Raw genomic sequence first — 25,068 nt, 5'->3', positions numbered from 1 at the left:
GTCAGCCTTAAATATGTATTTTTAAACCTCTTAAAAACTGGCAGAACTAAAAAAAACAGCATCAGGTATCAAGATGGTATAGTACAGCTATAATAAACAGGCTCCATGGTAGAGCGGTAACTGAGGTTAAGAATTAACCATGCAGACACAGTCCTGCAGGATCTTGGCTTTGGGTTCCCATCCAGCAAGCCGAATTCTACTGCCTTTGCCAACCCATAATTATATTAGCACTTCATTCATCCTAAATGCAAGGAATTATGGATAAATCAAGCTGGTTTACATAATCAAGCATCTAATTTCATCACATTGCCCTTTTACATTGTGGTTTAACTGAGATCTCTTACCTGAGAGCTTCATGAGGAGGTCCGTAGCCGTCTTGGTGGTGATATCTGGGCTGAAGAGTGAGGCGGCTGTAGGTCCAAGCCCTGGTGGACTGGATTTGAACCCAGGCAGATCCAGAGAGCTGCTGCTGCTGCTGGGTCGCTCCCTACACAGGGCAAAGGGAGACATCACAGAGACATCCCTCTCCTGGGGTTCCTCCTTGATCTGGACGTGGTTCGAGGGTTCTGCAGGGGAGGCCAGCAAACGACCGTCAGGTTGGCTCACAGTGGGAGACGTGGAAGCATCTGTGTTCATGACCTGATCACCAGCGACTCCACCGTCCCCCATGAGCAAGCCCTCGCCCTCCTCAGTGTCTGTGCCGGGTTCTTCCTTGACTTTGAGGTCGGGACGGGGGAAGTGCTGATGGCAACGCATGTGCAGCTTGAGGCTAAAGTGGCGGGAGGATGTGAAGGGGCAGAGCTCACACTGGAAAGTCTCTCCTCGGTCTTGGTGCTGATGGACCTGAGATGAACAAGAGAAGATATAAAAAAAAAATGTGCAAAAAATGTGCAGGAGGAATATTAGGTCCCACTTTATATTAGGTGGCCTTAACTACTATGTTCTTACATCAAAAAATAAGTACTTATGTACTTATTACTGTATTGCAAAACACTTTTCCTGTTATTGAGGTGGGATACAGGTAAGGTTAGGGACAAGTTTGGTAGCATGGGTAGGATTAAAGGGTTAGTTCACCCAAAAATTAAATTAGCCCATAAATTACTCACCCTCAAGTCATCCTAGGTGTATATGACTTTCTTCTTTCAGACATATCCAGTCGGAGTTATATTAAAAATTGTCTTTGATCTTTCAAGCTGTTAAAATTAAAATAGGAAAAATATGCAATTTGATAATAATTGAAGACAAAATGTGTTTTACTGAGAAAAAACAAGATTTGTTTTTTAAAAAGCCTTTTTCCAAAAGGTACATCTGGAAAAAGGGGGGTCGTCTTATAATCAGGGTCGTCTTATATTCGGGCCAATACGGTACAATGTAAAAACATGTAACTGCATTGTATCAAATGATTAATTTAAATGTAAGTACATAGTAGTTAAGGCCACCTAATATAAAGTGGGACTGAATATTCAAATCGAATCCTCATCCTCTCTATTAATTAATTAAAGTGACCATACATTTATATATATGTTTTAAATTATTTAAATAATGACATTTTAATGGTTTAATTCTTATTTATTTTTTATAAAAAAAATAATGCAATAAGATGCAATAAGGCATGAATGGCCTCTCATCTGTCTCCGATTGCTGTGGACTGTAATGATTTACATTCAATGATATGTAAATAAAAAATGTATTAACTTCTAAAGCCAGTTTTTTAAATGTCTATTCAATGTTTTTATCTGCCACAATATATTACTTTTGAATTACCTTAATTTAGAGGCTTTTCCTTGCAAATATTTATAAATGTGATTAATTGCGATTAGTTAAATTATTTGGTATATCATGTACTTAATTTGATTAAAATATGAATTGACAACCCTAATAATTTTGCATCATAAAAAATTCTGCATCTAAAGACGTTATGATAATTGATCTGATGTGATTTATGTCACAAGCATTTCTTCTCTCAGGGATTGAAGTCACCTTCATGTGGGACTTGAGATTGTCTTTACGAGCACAACGAAAGGGACAGAGGGGACACTGGTGACTTTTTAAGCCTGTGTGGATCACCATATGTCTCTTCCAGTAGCTCTTTCTCTTGATGACCAGACCGCACACTGGACACTGAAAGGGCTTTCCTCCCTCCTCAGGAGAACCTGCAATAAATAAAGAAAGAAAATAAATAATTAAATAAAATAGATGCATACAGTGTTTATACTAAACATTAAAACCACAATTTTAAAAAAGTACACATCTATTACTATACTTGCATTTTATAAATGTTGTTTTTTTATCATTTATGTGTATTTGTTGCTAGTGATATAATGTTTGAAAAATGTCTAGTATTTACATAAAACCATTAGTTGGACAATGATGCCACATTATTAGATAGCCCTTTGGTATGCAATAACATGTAGGCTAAATATCCTTTCACTCTTGTCAACCTTGCATTTATTGGTGTGAATGAGATAAAAATTGTGAGCTATGATTATCCCGATCAATGCCAAAGACTCCTCACAAAGGAAGCCAAACACAAGGATGTTTTTAGTAAGCCGATTATTGTTGTTGGCTCCATATCCGGTGTCCATTAGGGCTTAATTGGTCTTATTAGAAGCTGGCATGATTGCATTACGAATTCTACGAGGGCCTGTCAGGATGGCTTCATAAGTATTCCAGTCGTGTTCCTCGAAAAACATCTGGTAATCAGTGTTTGGTGAAATTACCTCGCTCAGGCATTCATTGACCCGGGGTGTAAAACTTCGAGACTGCCTATTTGCAACAATAAACCACCATCTGTGGCTCAACCTCTCCCGGCGAGATCACTGTGGAAACTGCTCGTGAGGTAAAAAGACTGAAGGACTTTGGTATCAAGGGAAAGGAATGAGAGCCGTTAGCTGGTTTCTCAAATTTTAATGTCCAGTCGGTATTGTTTCATTACCAGACAAATACTCTTCGCGTGACCGTCTTATAGATCTCACATTCACAAAAACGAGCCAGGTGAAACTCAATTACGATTTTAATGGAGGTGTTCTTATTTAGTATTTAAACTTTACACTTCAGAATCTGTCATATTATAGCTGCTTACAACATATGTATCTCTCTGTGACATTATTCTCTGTGTCTGCAGCTCCTTTGGGTCAATCCTGATTCCAAGCCACAGAAGTTTGAGAATTAGCAAAAGATCAGCCATATCTCAGGCGCTCAACCCAGGCCTGTGCTGAATGGAAACTCTGATGGTTGTGCCGGCTCTGGAGCCTGACCTAAATTCCGGGGGAATCTGCTGAGATGGTCTCTGACTGTTCGGGCTATGGGGAGCACACACACTGCCGGCCTCCGTTTGGCAGGCTGCACATCCGCGGGAGATGAGCTGGGTCTGGGAACGTGCCGCCAACTCCAGCAAACCCCCACTGTGCTAACAGACCTTTCCCAGATTCACCAGCCAACCTCTTGCAGACGAAGCATGACCTTATGGCACTACTAAATCACTACACAGTGCATTCTTCAGTGGTGTAATAATCAAACATTTAGGCACTGTTACCTTAAAAAATATTTACAGTTCAGAAATCATTCTAATGTAAAAAAAAAAAAAAAACAAGACGGGAGGTTAATGACAATCTGATTCAAAATTGTCTAGTATGACATTTTAAATTTATTTACTACTTTATTTATTTTTTATAGCATTTTCTTTTATCTTTATTAATCTGTAGCAATAGTTAACATTTGATGTACCGTATTGGCCCGAATATAAGACGACCCACATGTCAAAGTCTAGACCCTGAATATAAGACGACCGCGTTTTTTCAGATGTATTTCCAAGAAAAAAACATCGTCTTATATTCGGGACAATACGGTAAATTAAACATAAATCTAAATATATTTATACCTTTGCAATGAAAGTCAGTTCGTGAAATTTCATCCCTACTAGATATGTGACCCTGGACCACAAAACCAGTCTAAGTCGCTGGGGTATATTTGTAGGAATAGCCAAAAATACATTACATGGGTCAAAATTATCGATTTTTCTTTTATGCCAAAAATCATTAGGATATTAATTAAAGATCATGTTCCATGAAGATATTTTGTAAATTTCCTACCGTAAATATATCAAAACTTTATTTTTGATTAGTAATATGCATTGCTATGAACTGCATTTGGACAAGGCGGTTTTCTCAGTATTTAGATTTTTTTGCACCCTCAGATTCCATTTTTTCAAATAGTTGTATCTCGGCCAAATATTGTCCTATCCTAACAAACCATACATCAATGGAAAGCTTATTTATTCTGCTTTCATGTGATTTATAAATCTCAATTTCGAAAACTTGACCCTTATGACTGGTTTTGTGGTCCAGGGTCACATATTCCACAGTCAACTGTAAGTGGTATTATTGGAAAGTGAAAGCATTTAAGAACATGGCTGAGCAGATGCATGCAAACCTCACATCACCAAGTACAATGACAGCGGATGGAGGGGTGTAAAGCAGCCAACCACTGGACTCTGGAGCAGTGGAAACATGTTTTGTGGAGTGACGAATCACACTTCTCTGTTTGGCAGTCTGATAGATGAGTATGGCAGTTTGGCAGATGCCAGGTGAACGTTACCTGCCTGTCTACATTGTGCCAACTGTAAAGTTTGGTGGAGCGGGGATAATGGTATGGGGCTGTTTTTCAGGGGTTCCCCTTACTTAAAGTGAAGGGAAGTCTTAATGCATCAGCATACTAAAACATTTTGGACAATGCTATGCTTCCAACTTTGTGGGACAGTTTGGGGTAGGCTCTTTTCTATTACAGTATGCCCCAGTGCACAAAGCAAGGTCCATAAAGATTTGGCTGTATGAGTTTGGTGTGGAAGAACTTGAGTGGCCCGCACAAAGCCCTGACCTCAACCCCATTAAACATTGCTTTGGGATAAACTGGTGGAGTAGGCGAGCCAGGACCTTTGGTCCAACATCAATTCCTGACCTCACAAATGCTCTACTGGATGAATGGGCAAAATTTCCTGCAGAAACACTCCAAAATCTTGTGGAAAGCATTCCCAGAATAGTGGAAGCTGTTATAGCTGCAAAGTGGGGGACCAACTCCATATCAATGTCTATGCATTTTGAATTCTATGTCATTAGGGGGAAGTCGTGGCCCAAAGGTTGCGAGTTCGAGTCTCTGGTCCGGCAGGAATTGTAGGTGGGGGGAGTGAATGTACAGCGCTCTCTCCCACCTTCAATACCACGACTGAGGCGCCCTTGAGCAAGGCACTGAACCCCCAACTGCTCCCCGGGCGCCGCAGCATAAAAAAAAATGGCTGCCCACTGCTCCGGGTGTGTGTTCACGGTGTGTGTGTGTGTTCACTGCTGTGTGTGTGTGCACTTAGGATGGGTTAAATGCAGAGCACTAATTCCTAGTATGGGTTGGCCACAAGTCATGTCACTTAATTTAATTTAATTTAATTTAAGTCCCTTTTGGTGAAACTGTTAGGTGTCCCAAAACTTATAGTGTCCAAATTCACTCTCTAAAAGTATGTGGTGCTTGGTGGAAAAGTTGAAATACCCAGTTTCCCTGGTTATTCTGGGACACAAAGCACTGTGCAACTGTGTGTTTCTGACACCTTCCCGGAGCTTCCATTACTGCACATGTAGATGCAAGAAACTGGTCTGCAGTGAGGTCTGCATTTAATGGATTCAAGTATGTCTTATCAGGTGAGCCTGGCTGCAGGATGGCATAAAAGATGGTCATATATACATCTATTTTTTGGCACAATAATCACAGAATTTGAATTTTGCTTGTGTGATTTCTATTGGTGTGCACAAATAGTCAAATGTTCAAATATTTGATCTGTAATTATTATTTGAAAAAATAAAAACACTATTCAAATTTTTCTGTGTTGCTTTGCTGGCCGTAAATGCAGGGAATGATAAATCCTAAGCGTGTAAACTAATAGTCAGTTATAACTAAATGTTATGGTGGCGCTGTGGAGCGCATTAACAAGTTGATTGTATTTAATCACAGAATGTCGTCTGACTCGCAAAGTTTGGAATTACTTTGATCAACATGATCAGCGAAACTTAAGCCCTATTTGAACAGAATTAGTATTACCTGGTGACATCTAGTTATTTGTAATAATTGCGGAGGTTGTCTGTGATCTTAATCCCGTGCGAATCGGCCATGTCTGTAATTTGTAAAGTAAAAATTCCCCCGCAAATGACCTACCATATTTCACTGAACACCGAGGTCCTGTGATAATATTTGTCCCGTGCGAATCGCCATCTCTTTGATTTGGCCACGATTTGGTGGGGTCGTGTCAGTACCGGTACCTTCTCCGACTCCTTTCTGCCTCTCACCTGTGCGCTGTCGTTGTCATTTGCACGTGGTGGTTGTTTTGGTCCTGTCAGTTTCAGACACGCATGGTGGAGCAATCAGCGCGCACTCGCGGGGCGGCGCGCTCTATTAGCCCGCACCTGGTACTCATTCCCACTTCCTATATATTCCTGTCTTTGTCTTTTTTTCGGCGTGGGTATGTCTTATGTCTTTATGTGCCGTATGGGCGCGCTTTTGAGTTTTCACTCTCCTCTACACTCTCTGCACTGTTTCCAGGATCCTCAGGCGAGGAATTAGTATCGCGACTGTGGACAGTGAGGCCGGATTGGGAGTACGATTCTGGACGTTTTCCGGTATTCCTCTCAGCCCCCTGTCTCGGTGAATGCGTCGGCGCAGGGAGCGCCACACCACTGCATTCCCCTAACCGTGGTGTTTCACGCCTTTGCTGGCTTGGTGTTCGGAATAAAGTCTATTTTTGGTTGAACTGCATTTGAGTCCTCCATCCCTTTCTTGACAGGGTCGTACATCATTTTTTCAAGGTTTTTGTTTTTTTTGTGCGCCTTTTTATCCATCTTTCGCCAAGAATGGAGGCTGCGTTGGAGTGTTTTGATAGAATTTTGTGTGCTGGGTCATATCGCCATACACCATACAACTATACAATTTGCAGAAAGAGAAAGCTGAAAACCAAGACACATGTGGTTTACACTACTCTGGGGTTTTCAACTCTCAAAAACTGAGACTTTCAAAGATGCTGCAGACCCCTTTTTAGTTGGAAAACTCTGGGGTTGCGTTTCAGTGTAAACGGACCAAAACCGAGACTTTTGAAAATTGATGGCGTGGCTGCCCCAATACGCTCTGCATATCCTTGACGACTGTGTAAACAATAACATCATGTTCATGTACCTGCCAGTGACTAGCAACCAACTTCCTGTTTACACTTTTATGCGCATATATGTCGTGTAGTGTGGACAGAGATCGTTTCTGAAATGCAGTGAAAACGCCAGTGTAGACGAGGATCGTTTTCATTTTAAAACGCCATTTTAAAACAAAAACGCACTAGTGTAAACAGGGCCTGAGGAGCCAACTTTCACCCGAGCAAGTGTATATTCTTGTTTTTCTCAACATTAACATGTGAAACAATATAAACACGATAACCATAGGCCGACTCGTGTATGTATGTTCTGTACTGTAATTGGTACTTGTACTGTTTACACATGTTATTTAACTAAAAGAAAACCTTGAGATATATGTAACGTTGTAGAACATTGTTGTGTATAATGCCTAATCATAAGCTTGTTCAGAAATGGTGATAACTTGATTATGAAAAAATTGTCCTTTTCGTTAAACGTCATTTAAATAAACGACTATACATTTTTTATGAGCCCAAATATTTGAATACAATATTTTGGAAAAAAAATTCATTTTTGTTTTAGTGTTTAATCCTACAAATGTAAACCAGCTGGCAATTTCCCCTCAAAAGCACAAAAACGAAAAAAGGCATGCATTTATTTTAGGGAACAAACCGTTACCTGCTTGACTGCTGGGCTTGGCCCTTCCCTTGGGGATTGTTGGCAGCAGAAGATCCATGGCCTGGGTTGGGGTGGGCACCTTCTGGTTCCTGTCTAACAGGGGCTTGACATCTTCGGAGGCTCCCAGTACTAATGATGGCTCTTTCTTATCAGCTAGAAGGTTCCCTGCTGCTCGTGCGGCCACCTCCTTTAGCAGAGCTGCTGAGGAGGTCATGGAAACCAGAGAGAGAAAGGAGCCAGCTGAGGGTTGATGCTCAGATGAGCCCACCTGCTGCTGACTTCTTTCAGACACTTTCTTTGAGAGGGCAGCAAGCGTGGAGCTGGCTGACTGCGGACTGAAGGGTGAAGCGAACGGTTCAAAGCGCACCGCGTCATCAGAGCGAGTGCCCAGGGCTGCCATTGAGGAGGAGGTGACTGACGAGGATGATGAGGAGGAAGAGGAGGATGAAGACGCCGAGGTGGAGGAGGCCACCGCACACTTGTCTTGGAGCACGGCGTTGGCGGCTGCCTTTAACTTCTGGATAGCCGAGTCTGGTGATAGGCTGCTGCCGCTGGGAGCCGAGCAACTTGTCGATGGCCATTTATCCGCAACGCCTACCCATACGAAGCCACTGCTGCCTGAGTTAGGGCCATTGCTGGGGCCATATGGGTCACAGGGCTCCTGCTTGACAGTTGCTACAGATGCAGGTGATGCAGAGTTCGAGTTGCCACTGTTGTTGCTGCTGCTATTAGCCAACCTCCTCGCCAGGGCACTCAGCTGCTGTGCGTGATGCGAAGACGGAGATAGTACCAAGCTGACCGGGGGCGACTCTGGTCCTCTGCCTGTTCCACGCCTGGTCAGGTCCCCTCCCTCCAGCTTCAGCGAGCCAGCCTCCAGGAGACGCCGCAGGTTGCTGCTGAGGGGTTTGCCCAGGGCCTGGCTGGAGTCTCCGTACAGAGAGGACACCTCAGAGGACAGCATGTCCTGGGTCGAGAGGACCCCACTGTCCAGCCCCAGCAGCTCCAGGGAAGCCCGCTGAACTGGCGTCTGGCAGCCCAGGGAGCTCTCAGCTGAAGTGTCGTTGTCCAGTCGGGGAACATTGTCCGGGGAAACCCGCAGCTCATCTTGCACATCACCGTAGGACGATTCAGAGGGGCTGTCGGAGGTATTCCCAAACCAGCTGTCCTCTTCTACTGAGCAACCCTCTGGCCCTCCATCATCTACCGTGTCCACATCTGTGAAACGGAGAAAAAAACATGATTTATGTGTCATGATTTTATTATTAAAATGCTTTTCCAGCAAGACAATTGACAATATTTCATTATCATTTGTTGTATTCTAGAAAGCAAGCATCTTATTGAAAAAATATATGTAATGGCATGATTATTATTAAATTCTGGAGGAAAAAATCTGTTAGGAAAAAATGCTCACAGTATTGTCCTTATAGCCATTGATTGACCTTTTCCAAGTGACTTTTCTTTTTGGGAATAAAATTGATGGTTTCTGAAAAGATGAGCAATATAAAACAACCGAGAGTTGTCTTGGTGAGTATCTGACGCATCCCTCACAAGGCACAGTGGAATAACTTGCTTTCTATTCTTTTTTCAAACGTGCTTTTTTTCCAAAAGTCTAAAAGAGTGTAGTAAAAGGGTTACCATGGTGACAGACCCTTCCGGGAGGCTAGACAGCAAAGATTAGGGTAATGGAGGTTACAGAACCGTATTAATATTCATGGGCTTGCCGATACTACAAGGGAGCCAATAAGGATAGGGTTAAGGTCACCAAGGGTCATTAATATACACTTCATGTATCAATATTCATAAGCAAAACATTACAGCTTGCCAGACAAGGGGAGAACAAAGAATGTGAATATTCCTGATACATATTAACAATCCTTCCACAAGAGCATGTCAGGAAGCAACAAGCGTAGATGAGGGAGGATGTCAAAACTTATCAAGTGAGGGTTTTTTTGTGTCCATTCACTTGACCAAATTAAATCCTCACACCTCGGTGAAAGTGCGAGAGAACAAGACCTGGAGACAGCAAGAAAAAAAAGGCCGGGGAATTGTGACATCGGTATGACATGTAAAAAAATTTATTTGAGCATCTTTTCTTCGCCTTTTGCTCGCACACATAAAGGCTGGTCTCACCTTGCCGACCCCAACATAAGCCTGGCGAGTAAGCTCTCTGTTTACAGGGAAAAGGAAAAGCTGTTGCCTGGCAACAGTATCTCGTCGACCCGTAGGGATCATTACAGTCAACACACATCTGGCCAGCACTGCTTACTTTGGTCCAAAGGGGTGGCAACTGCCACGACCCTGTGCGACCATGCACCATGATACTGACAATGCAGCAGAGCATGCTTCGTAACTCAAAAAATCAAAGAAAATAAGATATAAACCCGACACAGCAGAATTAGAGCTGTTTCCCGTAACCTGCGTAGACGAAGTAGTATTGCGATAAAGAAAACTACTTTAGTTATTACATGGAGTGAAGATGAAAACAAAATGCCATCAAATCTTTTCTGAAGACAGTCAGAACCTTCAGAGGTACATTCATATAATTAATTCGTTCATATATTCATTTGTATAATTCCCTTAGCACTCTTTTAAAACCTCCCAGCATTCCGCCATGTTTTCACATAAAACGAAACTAGTCTGCATGCTGTGCGCACGTGAGACTGTTCATTTACTGTTAAACTGTGCTCTATGCTGGATAGTATTTATTTATCCTGAGTTGTTCAAATTGCGGTAATCGAGTATGCTTTTAATGATACTTAAAATATAAAGCGGTAATAATAACCATGGGGAATTTTATTATGATTTATCATCAAATCGGTAATCGTTACATCCCCAGTGGAAGCATCCTCCTGACTTCCCGTACCTCGTCGTCAAAGGTTCGAGAGTTTGATGCACATCGCCAGGGCGTTTCACTGACCGAGCTCTCGGTCACCTGAGCAAAACAGTGAAGTATGTGAGGCATGACCCATTTTCATGTGACACCAGGGAGAACGGGCAGTAATGGCCATAATGTTGTTAGTGAGAAATGGCTACATTGCTGACCAAAGGTCTCTGAGGCAGTGGCAGAAACTCGGACTGAACCCTGCTCTCGCCACGCTAGGTTAGGCTAGGTTGTGCTACGCCCCGCCACTCTTGTTCCTAGCTGCACCGGAGAGGCAGACACAGGCAAGCCACTCCGTGGGGGGCCTGACATTTCCCAAGGTCATGGTTTGGGCCCCAGTTCCGCATGGCTTTGTCTGAAACAACCCCCTGCCTCTAAAACGCACACACGCACATACGCGCTCGTATGTGGCTCGAAAAATGGGAACAAAACCCTGGTAGTTAGCTGCAACGGAACAATCCTATCGCATAGCAACAAGCTTGACAGTTTGGGACGAGGGACAAGATACTGGCCGTCTGCCTTTGAGAGGTTCGTTTAATGGCATAATGGTGAGCATGACTTTGTGTGGCCAGAAAAACAGCTGCGGGAGGCACTGTGGTCCAGATCTGTTATCAGTCACTCTCACTGAGACTTGGTGCTCGTCTCTCTTGAGGCTAAACTGCGCTTATGATTGTGTGCTGCTGCGGACATGACCCTAGAACCCTACAACCACAAGTGCTAAATGCAAATCATAACCTCAACTAAACATAAAAAAGAAGAATGTAACATTCAGGCTCTGGAATTAACTTTTTATCTTACCAGACAGTCATATGTCTCATAGCCAATTTAGTTAAAAAAATAAATAAATAAATAAAATTAATGACTGTGCTCTCTAGAATTTAAATTAGAATTTAAAAAAAATTAGATAAGATATCTAAGTTAAGATATACATGCTACACTGTAATCTGCATATAGTTTTGTCACATTATAAAAAAAGGAAGAAATAAAAACAGTTTGTTCACCATGTTTAGTTTAGTTTTGGATGTTTAGTTTGTAGATGACACAAAAAAATAAATAAAAAAGAAAAATCTGTTAATAGTGTTAACAGGAATATTCTGTAGGAAGGAATCCATTCAAATTCCCTCTTTTGGACATAGTCATTTATTCTGTAAATGTAAGGGATACTTATTCATAATTCCACTACAATTTTTTGCATGCATTTGACATCCAACAAGTATTTTATGAAAATGCATATTTAAAACTATTGTGCTTATTTCTCTGATGTGCTCCATCTAGTTGACACACAATGTGTATTTGTTCAGTAAAGTCCAATTTGTGCACAGAGAATATAATGAACTGGATGAAGAACTTCTTGACTATTGTTGTATAAGATCGGGCGAGTACTGGAAAAAGTGGTATCGGTGCATCCCTAATAAGTATGCATGTGTGTAGAATACAGTCCAGACATACACTACCATAAAGTGATTTTTTTTTTATTTCTTTTTTTATTTCAGCAAAGATGTATTTACATTTTTAAGACATACACTTTTAAGACTTCTACACTGTTGTGAAAATTATTTCTACTTCAAATAAATGCTGTTCTTTTGAACTTTCTGTTTATCAAAAAATCCCAAAAATATATACAGTATGCTTTCCACAAAAATATTAAGCAGCACAACTGTTTTCGATAATAATAAGAAATGTTTCTTGAGCTGCAAAACAGCATATTAGAAGATTGGAGTAATGGCTGCTGAAAATTCAGCTTTCAAAAACATTTGAACGGTAGAGTACTTCATCCACCAAAAATTATAAATAAAATGTCCATCAGCCATATGAAAGACACCAACACAATAGTCAGAATTTCTACTTTTGTTTTCCACTAAAAAATCATACATGTTTGGAACTAAATGAGTGTGAATAAACAATGACCATATGTTCATTCTTGAGTGAACCATTCCGTATATGTATAAATTAGTATTTTTACCATATTGCTGTGCTGCAAAGTATTTTCAGAATATCTGTTCTCTGTATTACAATTAGACTTGGAAAAAATATTAAGGACCTTGTTAATTCTGTTTTGTTCTTAGCCACAGTACATGGATCCAGTGTAATTGTAGCCTTTCTCTTGATTCATTTGAACAACAGCCGTTGGCAGCTATACAGTTAATCCCACAACATCTCAGCTGTGAGATGCAATAAGCCAAAAGGCCGAGGAGGAGGCTGGGAGCGTTCTCTATTAGGGCCGGCAGCCACATGACTTGCGTAAAGTTGCCTACCAATACACTGAGGCTATTCTGCGACTCAGTCGGGCATAAAAATCGGCCTGCCTGACCCAGAGGTCGCCGAAAGGGCACAGAAAGGCTGTGCTGGGTGGGAGGGTGGCTGCTTCAGCAGAGTGAAGGAGAGAGGGAGAGGCCATTAGCCGATTAAGCCGGGGTGGAGCCATCAATATTCCACTGATGCCAATGAAAAGACACACTCGCGCAGTCTCGCATGAGAGGCTCGGGTCGAATAGCTTTAACTCTATCAGAGATATCGCAGTGCCTCACAGCGAGCGCTGCTATCGAATGTTACAGGCTAACTAACCACCACTTTGGCATCTATAGTTTCCCAGCATTCTCTGTGGATTGCAGAAGCAAGTGCCGGTGGCGTTCCAGGGGTGGGGGGCTGGGTTTTGGAGGGGAGATAAAAAGTGGTGGCGGTAATTAAGTGTCCGACTGGGCCCTGGCGGGGGTTGCCACGGCCGCAGGCGATGCTAATGAGCCCGTCCGCCGGTCAGTGCTACCTTATTAGCCGCCGGCCAACAATATGGTGGGAAGGACGTGCTGCTACCAGCCACACGTCGTCACGAGTGACTAACGCAGAACCAGAGGTGGGAAGTAATTCTGTTAATTAGGGGGCTCTCAGGATGACCAGTCTATGCCTTGAAGAAAATGGCCAATCAGTCAAGGCAAAACTAAGATTCTGCAAATACGATCGTATATCGATATGTCGCGATTCATTTTCTTGCAGTATTGCATTATCCTTGAGGTTCTTATATCGATCCTTCATATCATTTCCTACAGTTCAATTAATGAAGAAGCAGGAAATCTAAATTAGCATAAACTGGCAAGCGGTGTTTCTCAGTGCCGTCTGAGCCCCTTCTATGGAAATGGGCAAAAGTGAAGAGAACCGCATGAGTGAGATTAACACTGACACCACAGATTACAACGCTCTCTCACTGAAACGCTGAGTCTCTCTCTCAGTCGCTATTCAGTTATGGTATCATGAAAGTTCACAATGTATTAAATGAAAAAAGTGAAAAAAGTGTGCCATAATGTATACCCAACCCTAGTATCTTAATTAATCACATAAGACATGAAATTACTTCAATTCTATCCCATTAAACACACAAAAAAACTCTTTTTATAAAGATACACTATGAAGCAATTCTGGTAATAAAGCAGGCCACCCCCATTCTTACAACAATAAAACATGATGTAAAAAACATCAATTAAACAAAAACAGTTGTTGATCATGTTTGACTGAGACTGGTATAATAAAGTACTATGAAATTCTTCTAACATGATACTGAATTCAAACACTGACAGCAAGTATTGATATTTAATAATTACAAAAATATTATATTCTCACCTAATGTACTGTCGAAATGAATTTCCACGGAATCAAAATGACCAATCAATATTCGCCATCAAAAGAATTTCAAATGCAAATCAGTTTGCTAGAATAAAAGTCTTTATAGTTATTAGGTCTGTCACTATTGACTAAACTGGTAATCAGAAGTGATCTAAATTTTGAAAATTAACAATAAAAAAAAGAAAACAATAAGAACAAGTGCACAAGAGCATAGCATGCTTAGCATTTCAGAGGTTTTTCCACACAAATTCACATGTGGCCAACAGAATATTGGTTGCTTGATTTCTGTTTTAGCTGTGCTTTGTGCAACACTACACTATTGACAGTGGACAATGGACCTTTTTTGCTGGCAAAATTTTTGCTGAACCGCTTCTTATTACATTATTTTTCTAATATTAAATGAAGTGCTCCCACACAGCTGACACTATCATTTTCTGTCCACAAATTGCAGATTCTACCATATTTGCTGATTCCTTAAAAATTGAAATTGTAATAGAGATTTGAAAACAAATTACTCAAATTTAGACTAACCATAAAAGCCTTACTTGCAACAGTTGAGTAAAACAGACTACAGACTACAACAAACTACAGTCTATTTTAATAGGATACTTGGAGTAACACTTACACTACATATACAAAGATTATTATATTGTATGCTGTGATTTATAGGGATTTCGATTCCCTTGTATCCAACACTCATATTAAACAAATCAGTCGCCTACGGTATTCCACATTAGCACAGGCCTTCATCAGCATGTATTAGCAAAGCATACTACATATTACCATCTGTGTGTTTTCCGCATGGCCTCAGCGGTCTGTGGGCATGTTGGGCAGGGTGCCAGAGGTGAAACAGGAAGGAGATGTGTTCTTGGAAGAGATTGAGACAGTGTTGGCTTCCAGACCTCTGAAAGTCCTCTTTGTAGATGAAGCGCCCTTTTGCACTCTTGTTTATTTCCCCCCAACTTCCATTTATAAATACCAGAGAGAGAAAAAAGAAGACAGCGCCTGGACTAGTAATCTCAGAAGTACCATCAAAAAGTTGGTAGATCTGCACCTTCATAATCAGCCGTGAGATGCTAACTAATGGGATCCACCGTAAACACTTCAGTGGGCATAAAAGTGGGGCATGAAGCCCAGAGCTCAACAGCATTGAAGATTTTACATTTACAGCAAGAAAACAAATCGTGGAAAAGAAAGGAAAATGGATGGCTCGCTGTGCCCGCAGTCACAAAAACATAAGATAATAAGTAAGGCTCTGTGTACATACCACAGGGACAGGAAGCAGGGGTGGATTCAGCTAGGTGCTATGACGTTAACACCACAATATACTGTTGCTACAGCATTACTGCCGCCTACTCAGATAGACAGCAAGCACACAGGTTAGAGCTGACAGGGAAACTCTCCAACTACTGTAAATCACACTTTGTCCCAGTAGCTCAGGCAAGGGATGCAGCCAAGCTTGACTAGCCAGCCACACAAGAAAGACAGAGAGAGAGAGAGAGAGAGAGAGAGAGAGAGAGAATATGAGGGGGTGTGTGAGAGTGGAGGAGGTATGTGTGCGGCTTGAGGGGGTTGAAGAAAAGGGATGGCTTTTTTACAGTGATACCGGGTTGACAGCAGCTTGGCAGTGGCGCCCACGGCACTACCTGCTTGGATCCAAGCCTGTCACTCAAGACAAGGGCACTAATCAGGATTGGTCCCGGTTTCTTCCTGAAGAATGGGGGTGGCAGTTTTGCAGCCATTAGAGCTGGAGAGGAGAGTGGGGGATAGAGCAGTGGCACAGCAGGAGAGGCTAACCTCATTTACATGCAGGTCCTGGAGGAGAGAGAGCTGATTCCTTTTCCAATCTCCATGTTAAACGGTGGCCGGGGCGGCCGATGGTTAGTGCCGCATTGTTCGGTCCTAGTGCTCTTTGTCACGCCGATAGCCATCTCGCTTTTACGAAGGTAAAGACGTACGAGCGAGATAACGCCGACGGCCCCCACGTATGACTGAAAACGTGCCGTGTCAGAAGAGTAAATGGGAATAGTTGTTCACCACTTCCCTTTCGTTCGCTTCACGTCAGCGTAACCAGGTGCTTCTAATTCAACCCTACAGTATCTGGGTGACAAATGATTGCAAAAAATATGATCACTATGACAACCATAACTGTACAGCACATCGAGCCAACATTTTGTGCCTAACCTTAGTGCTTAGTTTAAGAGTCTCTGCATAGACAACGACTAAATGACTACAAGGGTAAACTGTGCCCGCTGAAAAACGAGTGTGACTTACAGCAGTAGGGGACTGAGAGAGGAACAAAAAAAAAAACAGTCCACTGTGTGTGCCAAACGGGGACGTCTTTATAGAGAGTATTTGGGATAATCTATAAAACCATAATGAAGATATGCATAAAGATCTACAGCTGAGCAAACAGCAGAATTATAGTCTGAATCAACACCATGCTGTAAAACAATTCACTCCAACTACAACACAGCCAATCAATAGTGGTGCATAAAATGAGGGCTCCACTGATATTGAGATTATACTAGTGATAGATAAATGCCTTATTATAAATGTTAGATAAAAAAAAAAAAATTACCAACTGAAACACAACTACCTGAAAACGAAAACTTTAAAAAACGCTACGCTAAAACGAAAACTTAAAAACAGTAAATGAAAGCTTAATAGAAATATTAAAGACACAAAACAAAATTACCGAAAATTAAACAAAAAATAAAAACTGAATTTAAAATATAATAATAATACATACTGTATATATGTTATATAAATAATACACAAAACCCTGAAACACACACACACAAAGGGTTGCAGGGATCATTATGGCCAATAGCCGATAAATGGCCAATATACTATTTTGCATAATTAAATAATAATAAAAAATACTAAACACTAAAATCAACCATTTACAATTAATTATGGTATTACATAATTATTATAAAGCAAGGATTTCCAAACGTTTTTGTCAGTCAAACCTCTTTGACCAAAAATATTTACTTGTACTACTACTCTCTGAGATTGTAAGTTAATATTTAAGAACTTAACAACACATGATTTCTTTATTTTATTTCTTTATTATTTTTTTAAGTTTTCATCAACTTACAAACACCAGTGGGGTATAAGGTGATGTACAATATGAAAAATAGATATTCATTATGAGATTTGCTAAAGATTATATGTAGCCGTGCTTTTAAAAATAACTTTAAGCGTTAGATGGCAACAAATGCAATCTAAGTGTAAAAGAAATTTGCATGCACAATTAAATATACAATATGTGTAGATATTGATACATTTAAAGGGGTCCTATTATGCTCTTTTACAAAGTCTTGATTTTGTTTTGGGGGTGTACTAGAACAGGCTCTCATACTAGGTTGTTAGAAAAACACATTATTTTTCACATATTTTACATTATTACAACACCTCTCTCCCCAGTCTGGCATGAACGGCTCGAATAGTTCCTGTATCAAATGAAGGCCCGCCTTCTGAAATACGTAATGTGTTGTGATTGGTTAGCTGGGCCAGTGTGTGTTGTGATTGGCAGCACTCGGCGCCTGGTCTGGAAATGTCATGCCCCTTACCATAGCCTCCTGCGAGCTTCAGTGTAAATATTGCGTTAATATCAAATCAATTTGAGCACGAATTAAACCCGGATGATTGTAACCTCTAAGTTCGTCTGCCTTGGGAAAGCTAGCGTGTCTCCGACATAGTGATAACACTCGTTGCCTTCTCTAGTGCAGCTCAACCAGGTCTCGTCCCATTCGTCGATCTTTGTGATATCACAAATCCCGGAAAATGTGCGTTGTAGTCCAAACGAGTCGTTCGTTGTAGTTTTTGAAAAGTGATTTCTGTTAAATAAAATATCTCCTTTTGAAGTGGACTTTGAACTTTGTAACTTTGCCAATCTTTTTTATGCTCAAACAGCAACATTACAGACTAACTAAAGTTGAAAAAGTGAAAAAGCATAATAGGACCCTTTAAAAAAAATCTCATTTAAAAAATATATAAATATTAATTAGATGAAAATTTCAACTAAAAAAAAACTGTTCCCTTGGCAACTGAGTGAAATAAAATAAGTTTAAGTTTTAAATTAAGTTTAAGTGCTAAAATTGCTAAAACTGAAAAAAAGCTCAATTAAAAAAAGTCAAGAGCTCATAACAAAATTACTAAAACTTAAAATAAATAAAGATAATTCAAATATTAACAAATACTATAATATTATATGAATAATACTAAAATAACACTGCATTGGCTGATACCGTGTTTTATATATTATGCATCCTTACATAATGCTTTGAATTATCTAACACTTTATCATACAGTGGTTATTTTAGTTTATGTAATCTAATTTAGTTTGCGTAGTCTAGTTCAGTCTCATAGTCATGTATTGTTTTTATTTAGCACTGGAACAACGTTGTTTATTTTCAGTGAGTACAAGCTGTATGGTTGAAATGACAAAACCACTCTGACTAGTCATGTAGCTGATGCTTTTATTTACCTTCGAGGATACCATCCCAGTGACAAGCTGTTGTACATGTAAAGTTCCACTTTTTGCACTTTTTTTCTAACAGTGTACAAACCTGCAACCTTTCAGTTGCCAACTTAGATTTTTAGCCACCATGGCTGTACCGTCCATTCACTACCATTAGTATAGCGTGTATAACAAGGTTTATTACACGGCTCTGTGGAATACTTGATTCTGATTGGTCAGTCGCGATAACCGATAGTCGCGATTATGGTAAGATTTTAAAACATTTTCGTCTTAAATCTTTTATTGCCTTATTTATGTGGTGAAATGATGTGTAATAAGTGGTTTGACTGCACTGTTTCCCTTAAATGTCCGTCTAGTCTGAACTTGACGCTTGCTCGCAACTGTTGTGTTCACAGAAGCTTTGCGTTCGAATATTTCAACTCAAATCAATATTTCGTGTATAATTATTTACTTATGTGGCAAGTAGCCGTGTAATAAGCGGGATAATGTACATCCAGCCGGTTGTTATCGCAGAATAACCCCCTTCAGGGGGATACAAGACCCCTCCGCTTCGCAAATTCCTTCCTGATCACCCTGTCGGGGTTATTCTGCGATAACAACCGGCTGGATGTACATTATCCCTTACTTAACACTGAAAGAACATGTACTTCCTTATAGCCTCCCACCAACATCCGGGTAGACTCCCCAGATCAATACTAAACAGCTACCGACCTCGTCGTAACAACTAAACATGAACACCGGAGCTCTTGATCAAGGTCGGGAGTAATCAAACATACTGTGAAGTCATCTGCAAATGCGAAGGACATTTTTTACATGAGGGGCTGAGCAGGTCTCAGACACTCACCTACGTTTTAAGCCTCGTAAATCAGCATAAGACATAGTGACAATAGCTTTCACAGAGATGACTTCACATCATGAATATAATATCTCGCCTTTGTAAAGCAGCCAAACACCTCTACACTTGCCGATGATATACCGTTTCCCTTGGAGGCTGTCAATACCTCAGGGTGCCACTACTCTGTGTCTGTTTCCTTCCTGGCACTTTTAATCTTCTCAGCTATAAAACAGCCCTGTCTCCAGAAAAACCCTTGGAGCACAGCTGCTAGTCCGCTAGTTAAACTCATTAACATGCTTGTGTTCTCTGCGCTGGACAGTGTAGTCTATCTTAGAGACGTAACAGGGGAGAAGTTAGCCTTGTGTTTGGAGAAAACCCAAATTTCAAACCCTCATCAAGCACACTTTCTTGGGATTGGAGGAAAATGGAATTGGACTGAGTTTCGATTATATATATATATATATATATATATACACACACACACACTTTTCGCATTTAACCCCTGCGTAACGAGCTCAACCAAATCCTGACAAGAATATAAATATAACCGTTTCCGTTTCAAAATTAAATTGGTGTCCCAATGTCTCTTGATGCTAATGATGACAATGATAGTAATTACCATCGTTATTATTGTTGCGTAATTACTATGATTATGATCGCTGCGTAATTGTGAGAGCAAATTGTCTAGTTGAGTCAAACTTGGCATTTTTGGCGCTACTTTGTTGGTGTGGAATCAGCCTCCCCAATCACAACAAGAAAAAAAAACATCAAGTAGCCATTATGGCAACAAAACTGATCAGGACTGGGGACAATCTATTAAAGCTGAACACACTCAATAATAGTTGCCACCTGGAGTCCATCTCATGGTGGAGAAAGAAAACAAAAACAATTCCATTCCATTCTACTTAACTTCGCTTGGTTTGAAAAAGAAACTGGTGTAACCAACCTCACGGCTTTAAGGAACTTCTAATCAAGAGGTCAAAATTTTGGCTACAAGTGAATCAAAATAATCAATGACTAAAAACAGCAAAAAAGTCTGTTTATAGTCTGTATGCACTGTGTGATTCAAAATGAATAAACTGCACTCTATTCTGTCTGTTCACATGGAGCACGCGTGGCGCTCAAGCTCAGCACAGTTCGCAGCATGTGTGCACTTCACACAAAGTAATGAGAAATGTATTAAAACTAAACTACTGTCAACTAGGCAGAATAAAGACTTCAGAGTTTCCAAGACTTTAAAGGGTCTGTGTCAATGAAGAAATTAAGACCAAAATATATTACTATTAAAGTGTAAAATTCAAGATTCAAGTGATCTTAAGCGTTTAATAATATTATTATCATTGGAAATTGTATGTTATAATAGTAATATATTTCTCCTAATACCACAGACATTGTTTTCATGTATTGGTCAGTTTTTTAGATTTTGGGCTATTTGGCTTGACATAATGTGTTGTTTCAAACTAGTGGAAAAAAACAGCATCTAAATAAACAGAGCAATTCCAAGAGGGTCCGCGCACCATTAGTGCTTGGGCCCTAAATAGTGTTTATTTTATTGCATTTTATCTATTTGCATATGTAGATTTTAATTACAGTAGATATATTAAAAGACTGATTTTTCAAAATGAGTCAGAAATCTCCGCTTGAGCAGCACTTCATTTACCAAAATGTCCAGTTGTATTCTTATCTATTCTGAAGGTTTTTACCAAGGGGTTTGTTCAAACTTATACATTTGCCTGGTTTTAAACAATATTTTATTATTCATGGTGAAAACGTTTTTTTTTTTTCTGGCTGTTGACAGTATTTTCTGATTTATGAAGTGATAAAAAGAGATATCCAAAATTTCCTCTGTAAAAACCTTCAACTTGAATATGTCAAATAAATCAAACAAATATTTTTAACTTGTCTTTATACAATGTTCAGATTTCTGTTCAGGAAATTTATGTAATTAGTGCATATTTAATTGCAGTTATTAATGTAATCAACATTAATCTTAATATTAATGTAGTGAACAGACTGCTCTTTGATTCTGCCCAGTAAGCCTCATCTCATCTTAAGACGGACCCAGAGTACTGACTCATAAATCAAATCACAGTTTGGCATAGCTCTGCAGCACGGGCCTGCGTCAGACCTGTCTGTTCGATCCCATTTGCGGTGTGGCCCGGCGATTGCAGCCTGTTAAAGGTCTGTCCTGGAGGGGATGGATGCACTTGTGTGGTACAACAACACAGGAAAGTGCCTGGAGCTCTCCAGCAGCTCCCCCCACCCTTTCCCCAGCTGAACCAGTGAGCTGTTCCTTATGAACCACTGCCAACAGAATGCCTGCTATGAGCTGGTTATTACTCAGTGCTGGATTGAGCCTTGGGTGGGTGAAACATTGTGTGCAGACTTTGGCGGTAGTGCTTCATGAAACATACGGACACAAGGTGTGTCCTATAGATAGGAAAAAATATCACTAATGGCGCTTTTCCACTGCATGGTACGGCTCAGTACGGTTCACTTTTGGGGGGGGTTTTCCACTGGGTAGAGTACCAGGTACCTGATACTTTTTTTAGTACCACCCCGGTTGAGGTTCCAAGTGAACCGTACCGTTACCAAAGCGTGACGTGAAAACTCTGCTGATCACGGATTGGCCGGAGAGAATCGTCACTACCTGCGTCACTGAACTTGCAACACAAACACAACAGAACCGCTAGATTTAAATCAGCACAGCCAGCGAAGGATCAAACGCAACTGTTTTGAACGAGCGCACCTTTTTTAACAACCAAAAAGTGGCTGTTTCGTTGTCTGTTGAGGAAGTACAGACATTTCTCTCGTTGATAGCAGAAGAGCGGATCCAGCGAGAGCTTGATGGGGTGACGCAGAATGAAAAAGTTTTTAGGAGTCGCGGCAATAGAGGCGGCGCAACTATAACGACATGTGAATAATCCCGCCCACTCTAAAGCGGTACTAAACTGCAGTGGAAACGCAAACCGTGCCGAGCCGTGCCGTACTGAGCCGAACTGAGCCGAGTCGTACCACGCAGTGGAAAAGCGCCATAAGTGAGCATGTTGATTAACTACAGGCTTAGAAGGATCGATGGACAGGTTCAGAGCCCAACAGTAAGGGTTTTATTTTGTCTGCTTGCTAATGTTTTCACTGTAAAATATTTTAAAAAGTCATTTATTCATATGTGAACCTGGACCACAAAACCAGTCATAAGTAGCACAGGTATATTTGTAGCAATATCCAACAATACATTGTGTTGGTCAAAATGATCCATTTTTCTTTTATGCCATAAATCATTAGGATATTAAATAAAGTTCATGTTCCATGAAGATATTTTGTAAATTTCCTACTGTAAATATATCAAAACTTAATTTTTGATTAGTAATATGCATTGCTAAGGACTTATTTTGGACAACTTTAAAGGCGATTTTCTCAATATTTTGATTTTTTTGCAACCTCAGATTCTAGATTTTTAAATAGTTGTATCTCGGCCAAATTGTGTCATATCCTAACAAACCTTACATCAACAAAAAGCTTATTTATTCAGCTTTCAGATGATGTATAAATCTCAATTTCAAAAAATTTACCCTTATGACTGGTTTTGTGGTCCAGGGTCACATATGAAGACAAAGCTGAATTTTCTCCATCAATACTCTAGTCTTGAGTGTTCTGATCCTTCAGAAATCATTCTAATATGTTGATTTGCTGCTCAAGAAACATTTCTTATTATTATCAATTGAAAACAGTTGTGCTACTTAATATTTTTTTGTGGAAACCACGATAAATGTTTTTTTCATTATTCTTTAATGTAAAGTTAAAAAAAAACTGCATTTACTTGCTTGAAATATAATTTTTTGGTGCGTATCATTCACTTTGATGCATCCTTGCTGAATAAAAGTATTAATTTATTTTTTTTAAATGGACCCCTAACTTAATTTGAATAATAGGCTAATGTATTCACACTTAAATTTTTTAAATAAAAATTGCAATATTTATTTTTAAATATTTGATACATTTTTCACACTTATTTAAATGGAATTTAAAATAAGACATTTTTGCAATAATACCTGGATGATAATAATAGCTGTATAATAATTATGTAATTAATATGATCACCCAAGAAACACCAAAAATTCTTAAACACTGATGATTATGAAATCATCGCTTATAACTTTCAACCCATTTTTTTCCGGCACCACCAAGACAATCCAAATCATACTTATAATTTCCCTCATGCGTATTAAGCCAATAAGATCAATTTTACATGGCTAACAAATGTAAAACTTAGAACAACACAGTTTACAACAAAATATTACAAAAAAAGCACATGTTGTATACATTTGCAAGGTGTAAAAATCAAAATATGTACAGATAGATACAGCGCAGACTCAATAGAGCAAGCGATCCTTCCCATCCTTACTGTTGAGCCCTGAGCTTGGCTTCAAGACAGTTTGTCTGATTCAGTGCTTTCACAGGCGAAAGCAGGCCACTTCGTGGCTTGTCATTTTAAAGATGCACCGTCTTTAATAATACATTACACATGATGAGCCTAGTCCGTTACAATCATCGAGCCATACAGAAATTGTCTTAATTATGTCACCACAGCGCCTTTGACTGAGCACTCACAGCTAGACTACACCTGTGATGAAAGCCAGGCGATCCAGCTAGCCAAATTAATCTAGATGTTCTGGTTCAGTATGCCTGGCTGAAGCCCCTTTCTGTGTAAGCACTTGTTCAGGAAAGCATCCACCACCCTTCCCCTGCCCTTTAATTCATTTCTGAGAGGAAAGCCTGTGCATCATTATTCGCTTGAGCTCAAATGGGCAGACACCGGTGAGAGAGCCTGATCAAGTTGGTGGGGCAAAGGGAAGAAAGAGGAGGAGGAGAAGGAGAAGGAGGAGGAGGAGGAGGAGGGGGTACTCTTGGCAGAATTCCCCTACAAATCAGATGCCAAGAGTGAAATGGAAACCTCCCCTCATTTTCCTTTCCCCTTAATCCAATGTTTTCAAGCCCAAGCCCAGCCAAGGTCATTATAATCATAGATGAGTGGAAAGGAGCCAGTGACCCACCATTACGGTAAGGTGGAGAGCCACCCAGTCGCACACACTCTGCCGTCAGTCTGTAATGGAGAGCTGAAATCCGTGCAATGCTCCAATTCCTCCATTTGCGAATGCAGATAACCTTAAAGATCCTGTGTGTATAATGGAAATGGCCGGCTCCCATAGGGAGACATTTTAGCTGATGGCAAAGGTCAGGGTGAAAGAATGATACGGGCTATGTTCTTGCACAAAATGGAGGCTTGCGAGTAAGACAAAGAACAGCAGGAAAAGGAGAAAAAGAGGTAACCTCAGTCGACCTCTACACCTCAGAGTGGAAATCTGAGGAAACCAGCTTAACAAGACAGGAACATTTTAACCTAGGCTCCCTTTTC

At 40.3% G+C, this 25,068-nt stretch overlaps 1 protein-coding gene across 5 annotated transcripts in view; it reads right to left on the bottom strand.

Moving 5' to 3' along the window:
- The window catches only part of LOC107742547 (zinc finger protein 827-like), an 82,106-nt gene that overhangs the window by 52,159 nt on the left and 4,879 nt on the right, over positions 1-25,068 (bottom strand). For 4 of the 5 annotated variants that reach the window (XM_016555563.1, XM_016555564.1, XM_016555567.1 and 1 more), the window contains exons 2-4: positions 7,833-9,047; positions 1,981-2,153; positions 345-843 (exon numbers count right to left, since the gene is read on the bottom strand). In XM_016555563.1, coding sequence (XP_016411049.1) covers positions 345-843; positions 1,981-2,153; positions 7,833-9,047 — 1,887 coding nt within the window. The remainder of the gene's footprint in view (positions 1-344; positions 844-1,980; positions 2,154-7,832; positions 9,048-25,068) is intronic. The other variant, XM_016555565.1, reaches the window with a different exon arrangement.

The sequence above is a fragment of the Sinocyclocheilus rhinocerous genome, unplaced genomic scaffold, assembly GCF_001515625.1.
Source record: "Sinocyclocheilus rhinocerous isolate Xijiao unplaced genomic scaffold, SAMN03320098_v1.1 scaffold1158, whole genome shotgun sequence".
NCBI lineage: Eukaryota > Metazoa > Chordata > Actinopteri > Cypriniformes > Cyprinidae > Sinocyclocheilus > Sinocyclocheilus rhinocerous.
This window is presented reverse-complemented; position numbering and strand designations above follow the sequence as displayed.